This window comes from Durotheca rogersii (assembly GCF_024521655.1).
Source record: "Durotheca rogersii strain YMJ 92031201 chromosome Unknown GGS23scaffold_5, whole genome shotgun sequence".
In the NCBI taxonomy this organism is placed as follows: Eukaryota; Fungi; Ascomycota; class Sordariomycetes; order Xylariales; family Xylariaceae; genus Durotheca; species Durotheca rogersii.
The window spans coordinates 1,974,372-1,986,615 of NW_026251236.1; the positions used below are offsets into that span (position 1 = coordinate 1,974,372).

Sequence of the window (12,244 nt, forward strand, 5' to 3'; positions counted from 1 at the left end):
TGTCAGATTCGGCCGTCGCTGTGGTATGCGTCTGCAGGTTGGTAGCTGGCTAGCCCGTGTGTGGATGGGGTCCGCGACACAGAGAGAAGACGAGAGAGGAGCGAAAACGTAGCTTAGGTCTGGCACGCGTCGAACGAGAGCGAGGCGAGGCCGAGAGCTCCGACAGGTGCCTGAACGGCAGAGACAGAGAGTCGTGCTACAGCTGCTGCCGCTGGTGCACCACACATAGTTGTCGTGTGTAGGTAGGTAGTATGAGGCCCAAAAGAAAAAAAAAGTCGATCCATAATCGACAGTCTCTGATGTTGACAAGAACGCCTGGGACGCACGCTACATCACATTATGCTACGCAACGCTACCAAGGTGACGCTGTAGTGGCCGGCGCCTAGTTCCGAAGGAGCTGAGGAGCTTTCGAGGTACCTACCGTCGAGCCAAGAAAAAAAAAGAAAAGAGAAGCGTAGCAGCGCAGCTGTCGCTATCCTGTCCTCTCCCTCTCTTGGCCTCTTGGGCACCGTCGTCATAACCGGGAACCCCTGGGCTGGAACCGTCTCTGACCCCCAGGCTAAGCTTCGACAGCACGCACAGCTTTGCCGGCAAGGCCCGGCGGCATCTGCGGCGCACCACGGTATATACGCAGCCAGTAGCTGGAGAAAAAAGGTCGGAATGACATGAAGAGATGCCCCCAGGCTTGACGGAAGTATACGCCCCCTTTTTCCCCGTCTTCCTCCCCGGCCCTTACACTGGGTTAGAAGGAGAGACAGAAGAACGAAAAGAAAACGGAGAGAGGGGGGTAGACGGGGGATGAATGGATGGATGAATGAATGAATGAGAGCACCCCCCGAGAGCGAGTGAGTTCCTCCCGCTGCCCCGAGATCTGAACCAGTCGCCATGTCGTGGTATCTGGCACAGCATATGGTAGTCCGTCCTTATGCTGTTCTTCCACACACCAAGATCCAGTTCCCGACAGAGTTCCACTGAGAGTCTCTCTTCCTCCCCCCCCCCCCCCCCCCCTTCTCTCTCCGTGTGTGTCTCTCTACCTCTCTCGTGTACCCGTAGGCGGTGGGAGGGTCGCACCGGACGCAGCAGCCGTCATAAAAAAAAACCCATCCCTTTAGTATGCAGGCTGCGTCCTCGTGCAACCCATCATGCAGTTGTCAGCTCTGAAGTCTCCTTCAACCTCTATTGGGCTCCCCCCTCCCTCTCCCTCTCCCCCCCCTCAAAAGGGGAGAGGGAGGGGGGAGGATCCAAGGTGCACCCATGCAACGGGAGTTGGTGGCTTTTCGAATCGGTACCGCGCGTTTCGCTACAGTAACTTGCATGCCATGTGTGTATTGTACATGCCTATGCTCTATACCCATACTGATACCCGTACCCGTACCCATCCATATCCATACCTATATACCTGTATGTACTTCTTTTCGAAATCGGGTTTGTTTTTTCCTTCTCTCTCGACGAGATAGATGCCCCTAGACTTAGCACGCGCTCTAGAGGCAAGGAAACACGATAGAGGTCAAGATTTTCCGATCTCGACCCGATTTGGACTTCTCTCAGCGGCCGAGTTGCTACGAACCGCCTTTTCCCTGTCTTGTTTGTTTGTTTATGTAACTGGATCCTTCTGTTCCCCTTTACCGCCCGCCCTGGCTGTTCAACCCGGGGGGAGATTAGGCGGTAGAGAGACCCCAGAGGCCTGAGTTTCTAGCTGACTGGACTGAATGAAGGAGTTCCCCATCATCGCACATACACATACCTACATACGCACGCACGCACGCACGCACGCGCACGCATGTATACCCTTTCTTTGCCCCCTTGCCCTCCCCCCGCCCTCCTCTCCTCCCTTGCTCAACTCCCGCCCCTTGCCCACCCCCCGTGCCGACGAGGTGCTGCCTGTTCTTGGGTGAACAGAACCCGCCGACCCGGAGAGGGCGCGCGAGGGGAGGATGCTGGCAAAAGGGGCAGAGAGGAGGATGGCATTGGGTCTTCGCGCGTCTACAATGTCGCATCGAGCGTCGCTCGAGCAGGGAGGGCCGTCTTTGTTAATTGCTAAAACGTGTTCGGGAAATTCTGAGTGGAACGAGATCTCTCCCAAATGAGATTTACCATCTATCGGCGTTACATTCCGATTTTAGGGGCAGAGGCCTCTTCTCGCTGCTACGACCTGGTCCGGTAAGGCAGAGAAAAGACACGCCGGCTCACGGTTGGTATACTGTAGCAGTAGTAGTAAGCCGGCGGGACGCTTTGCTTCGGTAAGTGTATCCTGCCCTTCTCGTTGAGCCGTCTTAGTCAACGATGCGCATCAGCAGTGAGCTCGTGCCTTACTACTCGTGAGCCTCAACATACGGACCCATGGGGTCTCGCAGAGACTAGACTTCGATTTGGAATGCAGATCGGCACCAATCCTCAAATAAGAGGCCCGTGAGGTATTTGCGTAGGTAAAGCATGTAGTAATCCGACTGGCTGTGCTATCGTCTGGGCATACCCCGAGAGAGGTCCAGAGACAGAGAGGCAGAGGGGGCGACGGGAGCAGCCGCCGCACGAATTTCGGAGAACTTCACGAGCTCGTTTTACTGTGCAGATTCGTGATAATGATGGGGCTCGAAGCTCGAATTACAGGTGATAATCTGCCTCAGTTTGACTAGGTGGTTTCTTCTATATACATGTAGTCGAGAGGTAAACGGGGGTCGCTGGCGAAGCGATAGAAAATACGTCAGAATATGCCATCTCTTGATCCCTCCTTTTCCTTCAGTTCCGTCGTCGTGTCTGCCATGCCCTCCTCCCAGTATGTATGTATATGTTCTTTTCTGAAGTCGTAAAATAAAACAAAATAAAACAGTCTGTACCCGCCAAATCGCCGCAATATCAAAACGCTCGACACTCCCAAAGCCTGGTCACACACACATCCACACCGACAAATGCAATGTAACAAGTAAACAGAGAAGAATAAAAAGTAAAACTAAAATGGGGTAGAATGGGGTAGAATGGGGTGGAATGGAATAAAATATATACAGTAGCACATGGTACTCTAAAAATAACCAGGAAAGGCAGAAGAAGAAGGGGGAGGAGAAGAGGAAGAAGAAGCAAAACTTGGGTATTGTTTTTTTTTTCCAAGAGGGGGCCTAGGGTTGAATGGGGAAAATCGCATAGCCTCTTCGACTTCGTCACCGTGGGAATTTTCTTAGTGACTAATGAGCCCTTGGCCACCAGTACACGCTCGAAATCATCTTCTTAAGCCGCGTGTCCGTAAGGCTGAGATGTTTGACCGGACGCGGGGTTGTGGCCGCCCTGCGAGAGGCCGAACGAGCTCCGCTTACGCTTCATGTTCGAGCCGGACGCACCCAGCCCCTCTTGCGAGTAGTCGTCGCTCCTTTCGCTAGACCCCTGTCCCTGGTTCATGCCCAAGGGGCTGCTGCTAAAACTGTCCCTCATAGGCGTCCGAGTGTTCGAACCGCCCATGTTGCTGTGTAATGCTTGGGTGAAGTCCTGGGGAGCCGCGATGGGCGCGCTCATCTGGGGAATCGGATACTCTTGAACCGAACTTCTGTTGATCCCCGATGCCCTGGAAAGCGGGAAATCGATGGGTGCCGTTAGCGGGGTGGTCGGAAAACTAGTAGTGTACGAAGATGACGGTCCGTAAGGGGCCGTGGCAGTGCTTCGGGGAGTGGAAGAATGGCTGGGAGACTGGAGGCTATGGCTAGAAGACATTGGTCGGTATTGGTGTCGTAGGTCGAGGCCGAGTGGGAGATTTGCAGAAGCTGCCCGAAGGCGTGATCGATTTTGCGAAGGCTGCTGCAAACTCGAATAGTTGATGTTGGGTGGAGAGGACTGGACACCTGAAGCTGTAAAAAAAAAATGAGTAACTAACTTAGAGGAGAGGAGGAGAGAGGGGAAAGAGGAACGCCTTACAGGTATAAGAGCCGGAATCGTAGCCTAGCGAACTACCAGAATTGCTTCCCATCTGCTCCGGCTGGTACATAGATCGGTGCCCTGCACCCATGGCAGGGCTGCCGCCTGCGCCGGGATATGTAGTGTAATCTATAGAATCCCCTTTCCACGACATGCTCGAGCGCAAAGGTGATTGCAAGCTTTCTGGCCGCGACCGTGCTATCGTCTCCCGGAGTTGAAGGGGTTGCAAGGGGCGGATATGCTGTCTATTTTGCGAATGCATCTGGACCCCAGAATCGAGGCTGCTTTGCCTCGCAAACGGGTTCGAGGTCCTATGAGGACCCCCGAGGGGGCCAGTCAAGTGGCTCGAGTAATACCCCCGGTCGTTTGAGGGCGGCGATGACAGCGGAGAGAGAAGATCGGAGCTGCCCATCGTGCCCGAGGGTGTGAAGCTAATGCCCCCGAACGCGGGACTCAGGCTGCTGGAGGATATATGATCGTCGCTATCCCCTCTCCGCATGGTGTCTACCATCAATGGTCGCATGATATGATCCGTGTACGAAGAAGTGCCGAAGTCGACAGGAGGAGTAATGGGGGCTCCCACTCCGTGGACCGCGCCGTATGGGGAATGCAATGCCTGGACATTGTCAAAGTCATCTGGCACGGCGCGCATCTTGATCATGCGATCTCGGTCATCGGCTGTAAGCCTCTTGATCTTGGCTCTCCTACGAAGCGTTTAGATATCGTCCCAAAACGAGATAACTTCGGGAGGTATTACCTGTTTTGAAACCAGACCTGAACCTGTCTAGGACTCAAGCCCGGGATCTCTCTAGAGAGCCGCTCTCGATGCGCAGCATCGGGATGGGGTTGCTTCGCAAACTCGCTCATCAAGAATCGCGTTTGCTGGTGGGTAAGCCTGCCTACTGTTAATATGGCTCCCCCTGGAATCGGGTCGTCGTCTCCTACCTAAAACGTTTCATTTTCCTCCGAGCTGCGGTACGCTCAGCTGCGGTCTGCGGTTGTGCGGACGTCTCTCCCTCTGCCTCCCCCATTTCGTCGTCTTCTAGTACCTCGTCCTCTTCATCTTTTCCTACGCCGGTCTCTTCGTTTCCGGCCGTGCTTGAGGTCGTCTCTTGCCCCTGCCCTGACGAAGGCCCTGACCCTGCCGTACTTGTCCCAAGCGGATGCCCTTGGATATCAGTAGAAGCGAGTGACTCCACGTGGGCAGTCTCTGCCTTGACAGCGTAACTCGGGCCCTGTACATCGGACGGCTCCTGCCCAGGAGATTCGGCCTTTGGCTGTCGTAGACCCAGGGGATCCAACGCCCGATGGTGACCCATAGGCGGGCTCAGACTGCTCTGTGTTGTCTGGTTTGCGCTCTCTAGAGTTCTGTTGTGCGCACTCGAGGAGCGCCTCTGGGAGGCTACTTCATTGCTGCTGTTGGATCCCGAAACTTGCTGGAAGGACTGCGCGAAGATACTGTTCTCCCCTGGCGGCAGAAACGAGTATTGCCCCTGCCAGTCGGGCTGTGTCGACAGATGACCGTCGTAGCTCGACATGCGTGGGCTTGTGGGCTTGGGGAACGCGGTCTCAAATTTACTGGACCAGTGGTTTTGCTCCGTATTGAGATGCCTGGTAACGAGCATTGGAAATGTTGTAGGGTTGGATGTCGGGGGGGGGGGATGGTATGATTCAGGAAGGTCTAGAGGATGCTTGCCGAAGTAAGCCGGTTGTTCAAGACCAGCCCCAAAGAGCGTCTTTTCGCGGGCAAGATTGAACGAAGTATCACCGATGACAGCGAAAAAAAAACAAGATTTTCTCCGACCCTTGGGTCAGCAGCGTTTCCAGCTCCCAGGAGTAGACGAGAGAATACAGCTCAAGACTTCGGTATCGGCGCAGCCTAACGTAATAGTAGTAATCGGTAGTTTCCAAGTGCTTGGATTTAGTGCCGGGAGCAATCGAGCATGCTTTCCATATAGCTACGAGATGACTGTCGGCGTTATGTTCTGGTATGTTTAACTGTTGACCCGTATCCTTCAAGGTTGGTCGTAGAGATATGTTGATGTCCGTTCTCGAAGCCCACAGGGCAGTCGTCGCTTTTCAGTAACCAGTACTTCGGGGTATATATCGAGTCGTCGTAAAAGAGCATGAGGCAACAGGAAGCTGTAGTGGTATACAAACCTGTTGTCGAGTCTGGTGGTTGCCAACTGAGCTGTACGGCAAGGGAGGTTGTAGGATATAGAGATGACGCCACCACGTGTATGCTGAGAAGGGAGAAAAGAGTTATCTTTTAAAAAAAAAACCCTTTCCCTAAAATCTGGGACGAGTCTGTGTATATAAATCGAGGATCCTCGAATGATGCTCTGGTGGGGTCGGCCGCCTCAAAACGTCTAGACACTGGCAGGCCTTGCGTTATGTATGTATTGGGCTTTGGAGGTCGTTCGTGGTCGCAACGAGGCACCTTCGAAGAAACCCCTGCTCCTCAGGATGGCAGAGGTGGGATTAATACCGAATGGTACTTCTCATCCTTACGGAGAAATGTCCAGGGGGGTCCGAGGAGAGCACAAGGGCCTGCACGGGCGAGAGAAGAAGGGTGCTCGCGCGAGGATTGGGTCAGCCTGGGACGGTACCTGGCCAGATACGGTAGAGATATTGGGAAAGGACCGGATGTACGTTTTAAGGCTTCGACGACGAGACAGAAACCCGCACGCTTGACGGGCCGGGTGTGGTGATAGGAAAATCCCCCAGCATGGTAAGTAGCTGCTGAGCCACACACCCTGCCTGTCATGGATGATAGTAGATGTAGCAACGTCTATATCGAGTGGGCCGTGACCATTGGGTTTCTCGGCTGAATGGCTAATGCCGTGTTATGGTGGCCTGCCCAAGGGCCAACAGACGGACCCTTGCCGTCGAAGGCCCCAACCGGAAACGTCAACACAAAGAGCAGTTACTGCGGGAAGACAGCCGCTAGACTGTTACTACGTAGTAGGTAGGGCATGGGTTGGAATCCGATTTAGAAAACCAGCTTCGAAGCTCTCCTAGCTCGACGGATTTTGTGGCCCATATAAAATGAAACGAGGGGAGATTTTAGGGCAGCGAAGCCTCTTCTATTTCTTCTTCAAACCCGTAGACACCGCCACGGCTGCCTCAAGTTCTTGAAATTTACCCCATGGTGAAAATGTAGGTAGAGCTCAGGTTCGGCACCGTAGCAGTGGTAACATTGGTAGTAGAAGTGGTAGACAGAGAGCTCCGTCTCTCTCTCCTCTCACCCACTCGCCCCCTTCACTCACTCCCACACGCTCCCCCCCCCCTTCTCTCTCGGAGAAGAGACAAGATAGGGAAGACGACAGAACATCTCGGCTGGGACGTCTGGGAGCTCGTAATTGGCTTTTTATCACATTAGCTCAGCGTAGACTTCGCGAGTGAACGCATGACCGTTGTTGAGACTAGTGGAGGTTTACGCCAATAGGAAGATCGACGCTTCTAGGAGGGTGTGGCTCTCGACGTCTGCGGGGGATGGCCTCAAGGGAACTTGGGGCCAGGGAGCCCAAGACCAGAGAGAGAGGAAGACGGCGAGAGAGAGAGAGAGAATGAGGGAAAGAGAGAGAGCGCGTGTGTGCCTGTGTACGTAGATACTTCCAGAGGGCACTGGGAGGATCACATCCGAATCGGTAGCGAAGTAAGCCTGCAAATAATGTGGGCCAGGCCGCGAGCAAGGGGTATCGATTTGTGATGCCTGACCCTGGCGGTGGCGACAGGGAGTCAAGGGGAGATCCTATAAGATCTTCCTTGCCGACGACCAGTACAATGCATGTACCTCATACAGACAGAGCAGGCATGTACATAATAGAGCAACCCGTTAATGTTCGCGTTTCGAGGTTTCTTAGCATCGCGGGCTAGCATCGATAGAGGGGGAATTGTGCCAAACATTCCCCGCGATAAAAAATAGAACACGATATACTATACACTCAACCTGAAGCTTCCATTAATAGAACCCTAGACGTTCGAGAAATCGAGGTTATCGGGAACGGGCGTATGCCGATACCGAGGTGATCTCCAGACAGGCTGGTCTCGACGAACGGTTGCTATTCACCACTACCGACTTGGGGTTGAGCGAACTAGACGCACAGGGAGCAAGAGAGGGCGGGCAGCAAGCGGGCAGACGGGACGGGCAGAGAGGAAAGGTACACAAGACTACAGGCACACAACAGCTCGAGCAAGATCCGCGGGGGCCGCCGCGAAAGACAAACAAGACAACGGGAGGCGCGTTGGCTGGTCGAACCTCGAAGGGCCCATCCGAGCGCCGATGGGGGGTTGTGGGAATCTGCGCCGAATGAGCCGTAGGCTGATAATGTGTTACCTACAAGAAATCGTGTGGGGCCTGGTGCAACGGTGCGTGAAGGTCAGGTAAGGCCAGGTAGTGTGAGGTAGCAACAACACGGTCTCTCGAGAGAGGGCGAGCTCCCAATGAGGAGCCGCCGCAGGAGAGCGAGAGCGAGCGAGAGCGAGAGAGACACACACAGGGAGAGAGAAGAGTTGCAAAATGGGGAATATGACGGGTGGAGACGGTCCCGGAGAGAGCGATTTCGACATTAGAATGGGAATCGACAGGGGTTATGTAAGGAAGGGTTTGGAAAGAGATCCCCCGTCGGGGAGCTTGGAAACGTTGGACGGTGCCCGGAATCTAGAATACCTTTCTCACCTAGACACTAGAATGTTTGCTGGCCAGCCTGTCTGTCTGTCTGGTGTACGGTAGGGAGGTACGGTGGGAACAGAACGGAGCACGCTTCTGGCGTGGGAGGGCTCTGCGACAAGGATATCAGCCCGTGGTTTCATCAGGGGGGGCTGGCTGGGCGACGACCAGGGCCCCTGACCTTCTCCCCCCCCTCCCCGCCAGGGACGTGAGGACGGCACGATCAGATTTGCATCTCTGCGACCAGACCGTCAGATATTGCTCGACGCCGACGAAAGAGATCCATCAAAGACGCGGCCAGCGCTAACGCCAAGACGGATTTCTCTGATGATGAGCGCAAATTTGGGGATCGGGACGTGGATCGAATTCGAGCAAGACGGATCCTGAGTGACTGAGGAAGTGGCGGCGGTGGAGCCGCACGAGAGCCCTTTCACTCCTCTGCGAGACCGTCCTCATGGAACCAGACTGTCTCATGCTAACGGGCTACGAAGAGCTGGTGGCGATAGACGCCTGACGGTACTGCGTAACCCGTCACGTCTATGGGCAGACCTCTGGCGAGAAACCCGAGGGAAAATCCAAGACCCGGCGCTGCGGGCGCGGCAAGGGTGACACATAGGACAGGAAGGGGATCGGTGCCGAAGAGGTTCACTGTGGCTGGACCGGAGGGGGGGGGGGGAGAGAGGGGAGGGGAGGTCCTAGCCTCGGTCTCCTGGTAGGCAGCGTGCCTCATTCGGCCTCGACGGGTGGAGAGGGGAGGGGGAGGTGAGGCCGTCAGGTGGCTGCTACTCGCTTACTTAGTCGACGGGGCGGTGAATGGGTACGACCGTGGTGGTGCTCACGCGCCTCCTGACGATGCGAGAAGAGAAGGCGAGCTCGCGGCACGGGTGCGCATAAGATGCCGGCATAGACAGAGAGAGATATGCGTAGGGAGGCAGGCAGATTAGCCGTGGGGCGGGGGCGTGGTGTGGTGTTTGCGAGGCCGAGTTCGAGCAGGTTGGCGGTGGTTGAGGGGTGAGAGCGGGCGCGAGAGACAGCGGGCGTGTTGATGGCGCGGATGGAGATCACATTTCGCACTTTGCCAGGATCGTCTCGCAGCTGGTAGATGTACCTGCATACCGGCGCGTCGGGTCGCCTCTCCGGAGGTACAAAGTACATGTGAACCACCCCATACCGCGTAGCGATGCGCCGACATGGTAATATTGGCATCTGTGACCACCTGCGATGATTGGCGCTGGCACCGGCTCGGGCGTCCTCTGCATTTTTTTTGGGGGCGTTTTCTGGCACAGACCTATGTACGCGATGTCTTGCAGCACGGGGACGGGGTGGCTGAGCATGGGCAACAATTCGACGACCTCAACGTCGATCTACATACAGCGCAGCTTGGGCGAATACCACCCTGAGGTTGGGTTGGTCGCCCGTTGCGGTCGACGATGCTACCCCTCCCGCCCTCTGGGACCGGAAATGCGATGCCCACCCCCAGAACCTGCCGCTGCGGGTGCTGCAGTCTACGGTGATACTAACTGCCTACCTCCTCTACCTCCTCTATGGTGGGTTGCGCGTAGGTATAGGTTAGGTAGGTTAGGTACTTTGTCGTCGCCCGTCCGCTGTACGGGCTCCGTGCTCCCTCCTACCCAAGGTGGCATGTAGGCGTGTTAGATACATTAGGTACCGCCCGAAAGGCACCAACCATGCCCACCTACCTCCTACTACGTACCTACCTAGGTACCTAACCTAGGTCACGACCGACCTGATGTGTGAGTAGGCATGTTAGTTCGGTATATGCATATGTGCCTCCTGATGAGTTGAAGAGGGAGGGCGTGGGAGCGCAAGTGAGGGGAACGTGGCTGTGACAGGGATAGCCCGTCCTCTTCCCGCTGTGTATCTTTCTGCCTGTTTATTTCTTCTCCCCCTGCACGCTTCTTCGACGTCAGTCAGTCGAGAGGCTCGCTCTGTTAAAAAAGCAACTGAAACGTTTGATCACGCGCATTGCACAAAGAAACTCTGAGACAGCGGCCCAGAACCAACGCGTTCCTGACTAGCAGTTAGAGCCTAGTCTAGTCGAGTTCCGACGGGATGGATCGCGGCGATGGGCCCAGCTTGTTTGGCTTGGGAATCCGCTGCATCGCCGTCTTCCCCTACGGGGATTCGGGAACTTCCGCTTCCAGCTCTCTACGGGCCAAACTCGCGCGGAGCACCAGCTGGCCAAATTTGCTCTCAATATACATCATACTATACTGCCTGCTCTCTGCGCAGGACGTCGATATCTGAGACGCTTCGCCGCAGCCCCCGCGAAGATGTGAGGGTGGGCGCGGGCTTCTCCTCGCAAAGTATCGCACGGTATTCGGCCTATGCTGCGTCCTGGATCGATGGTGGGCGCCTAGGTACATGAGCATTTGCACCGTGGTTATGTGGTAGGTAATGTGTGGTAGTGGTGGGTGGAGGGCGCAGAGCTGTAGGGCAGTGAAGGGCAGTGGGCATCGCAAACATTTACCTACCTCGACAATGCAACAGGTTGGATAACAGGTTGGATAGTGCCACACCGCGCGAAGGGGAGGCTAAAAAAGGATATGCCGCCTACACCTCTCCCTCTCTCACCAGAACGCGACTCGGCGGCGCATGATACCTCGCAGCCAGTCGCCTCTCCCACGACAGGGGGGGCCGACGCGCGGCGAGATGCCGAATATCACGTCCCATGCCTATGCAAATCAACGAAGAAGCAGGAGAGGAAGAAGAAGAAGAAGAAACAAAAGCCAGAGAGAAAACGGCCCCCACGAGGACGAGGTGCGCTCGGCGTAGGTAAGCAGGTAGCCGAGGGATCGGAAATTGTTGACTCTCGGGTATCAATCGTCTTTCTGCATAAGGTTATGCTGCAGTCCAGTCCGTCTACCCATTGGGTATCTTACCTTACCTATCTCCAGCCTATCCCGAATGCAAAGCCATCGATCACCACCAAGGCGCGCATTACCGGGGGGGGGGGAGGAGAGAAGATGTCCAGGCTGGGCGTGCGCGCACGTCTTTAGGTAGGTAGGTATCGTAGGTACCTGAGCTTGGCCCCGGCGTAAGCGCGCATCCGCATCCGTTCTGCTGAGCACGTAAAGTCACATGCTGTGTAGCTGTGACGCCCGCGCCGCCCATGAACTCGGTCGAGTCTTGGGCGCCTTCGCTCGCTCGCTTCCGTCCATCCTCCCTAATCAGAGACAGCCTCAGCCACGAAGGGGGGGCCGACGGACGATGGACGGTGCTTCAGGTTCTCTGGCAACGGGGTACCGCTAGAGCCTTTCCTCGTCACCTCGCCCGCTTCTGTTTTTATCTCTCTACCTGCGCAAACCGTCCCGAGCTTGCTGAGAGGGAGACGTCCATCCATCCGTCCATCCAGTTCATGCCTGAGCGGATTCGGCGTCGGCGAACTTGGGTCGCATTCGCATACCCACCCACACATGCCTCTCTCTGCACCACTTACACCAACCACCCGATGCACATAACCTAATAGCTTTCCCGCGATGTGTCGGTATTGGGTATCAGCGGGGTGACGGCCGTGTCGACGAATGGCAAGATGCCTATTGTAGGTGGACACCGCGGCCCCCTTGCCCTTTTTTTTCCCTCTCTTTTTTCCAACCGCCCCCACGTAAGAGAGACCCCATTATCATGCGAGCGGTGGCGCCGATTACGAAATCT

General features: G+C 55.6%; 2 protein-coding genes across 2 annotated transcripts; both read right to left on the reverse strand.

Moving 5' to 3' along the window:
* Positions 1–2,574: 2,574 nt before the first annotated feature.
* GGS23DRAFT_428788 (uncharacterized protein) lies at positions 2,575–5,906 on the reverse strand. Its single transcript, XM_051513832.1, has 4 exons — positions 4,843–5,906; positions 4,655–4,792; positions 3,898–4,601; positions 2,575–3,830 (listed from the first exon to the last, which is right to left on the reverse strand). Exons 1-4 carry the CDS (start codon positions 5,520–5,522, stop codon positions 3,220–3,222), a joined length of 2,133 nt encoding a protein of 710 aa, XP_051374184.1. The 5' UTR covers positions 5,523–5,906; the 3' UTR covers positions 2,575–3,219.
* Positions 5,907–7,153: 1,247 nt separating this feature from the next.
* GGS23DRAFT_559384 (uncharacterized protein) lies at positions 7,154–9,256 on the reverse strand (the record flags this gene model as incomplete). The annotated part of the gene is made up of 1 exon (XM_051515816.1): positions 7,154–9,256. A coding segment is annotated over exon 1 (233 nt), but the record flags the coding sequence as incomplete, so codon positions are not given.
* Positions 9,257–12,244: the final 2,988 nt, after the last annotated feature.

Bases quoted from the DNA above. Each gene is read 5' to 3' on its own strand.
- GGS23DRAFT_428788 (XM_051513832.1), bottom strand. From the start codon at position 5,522: ATGCTCGTTACCAGGCATCTCAATACGGAGCAAAACCACTGGTCCAGT. The intron at 4,793-4,842 runs GTAGGAGACGAC...AACAGTAGGCAG, and splicing joins AGGAAAATGAAACGTTTTAG to GCTTACCCACCAGCAAACGC. The intron at 4,602-4,654 runs GTAATACCTCCC...AACGCTTCGTAG, and splicing joins CAGGTCTGGTTTCAAAACAG to GAGAGCCAAGATCAAGAGGC.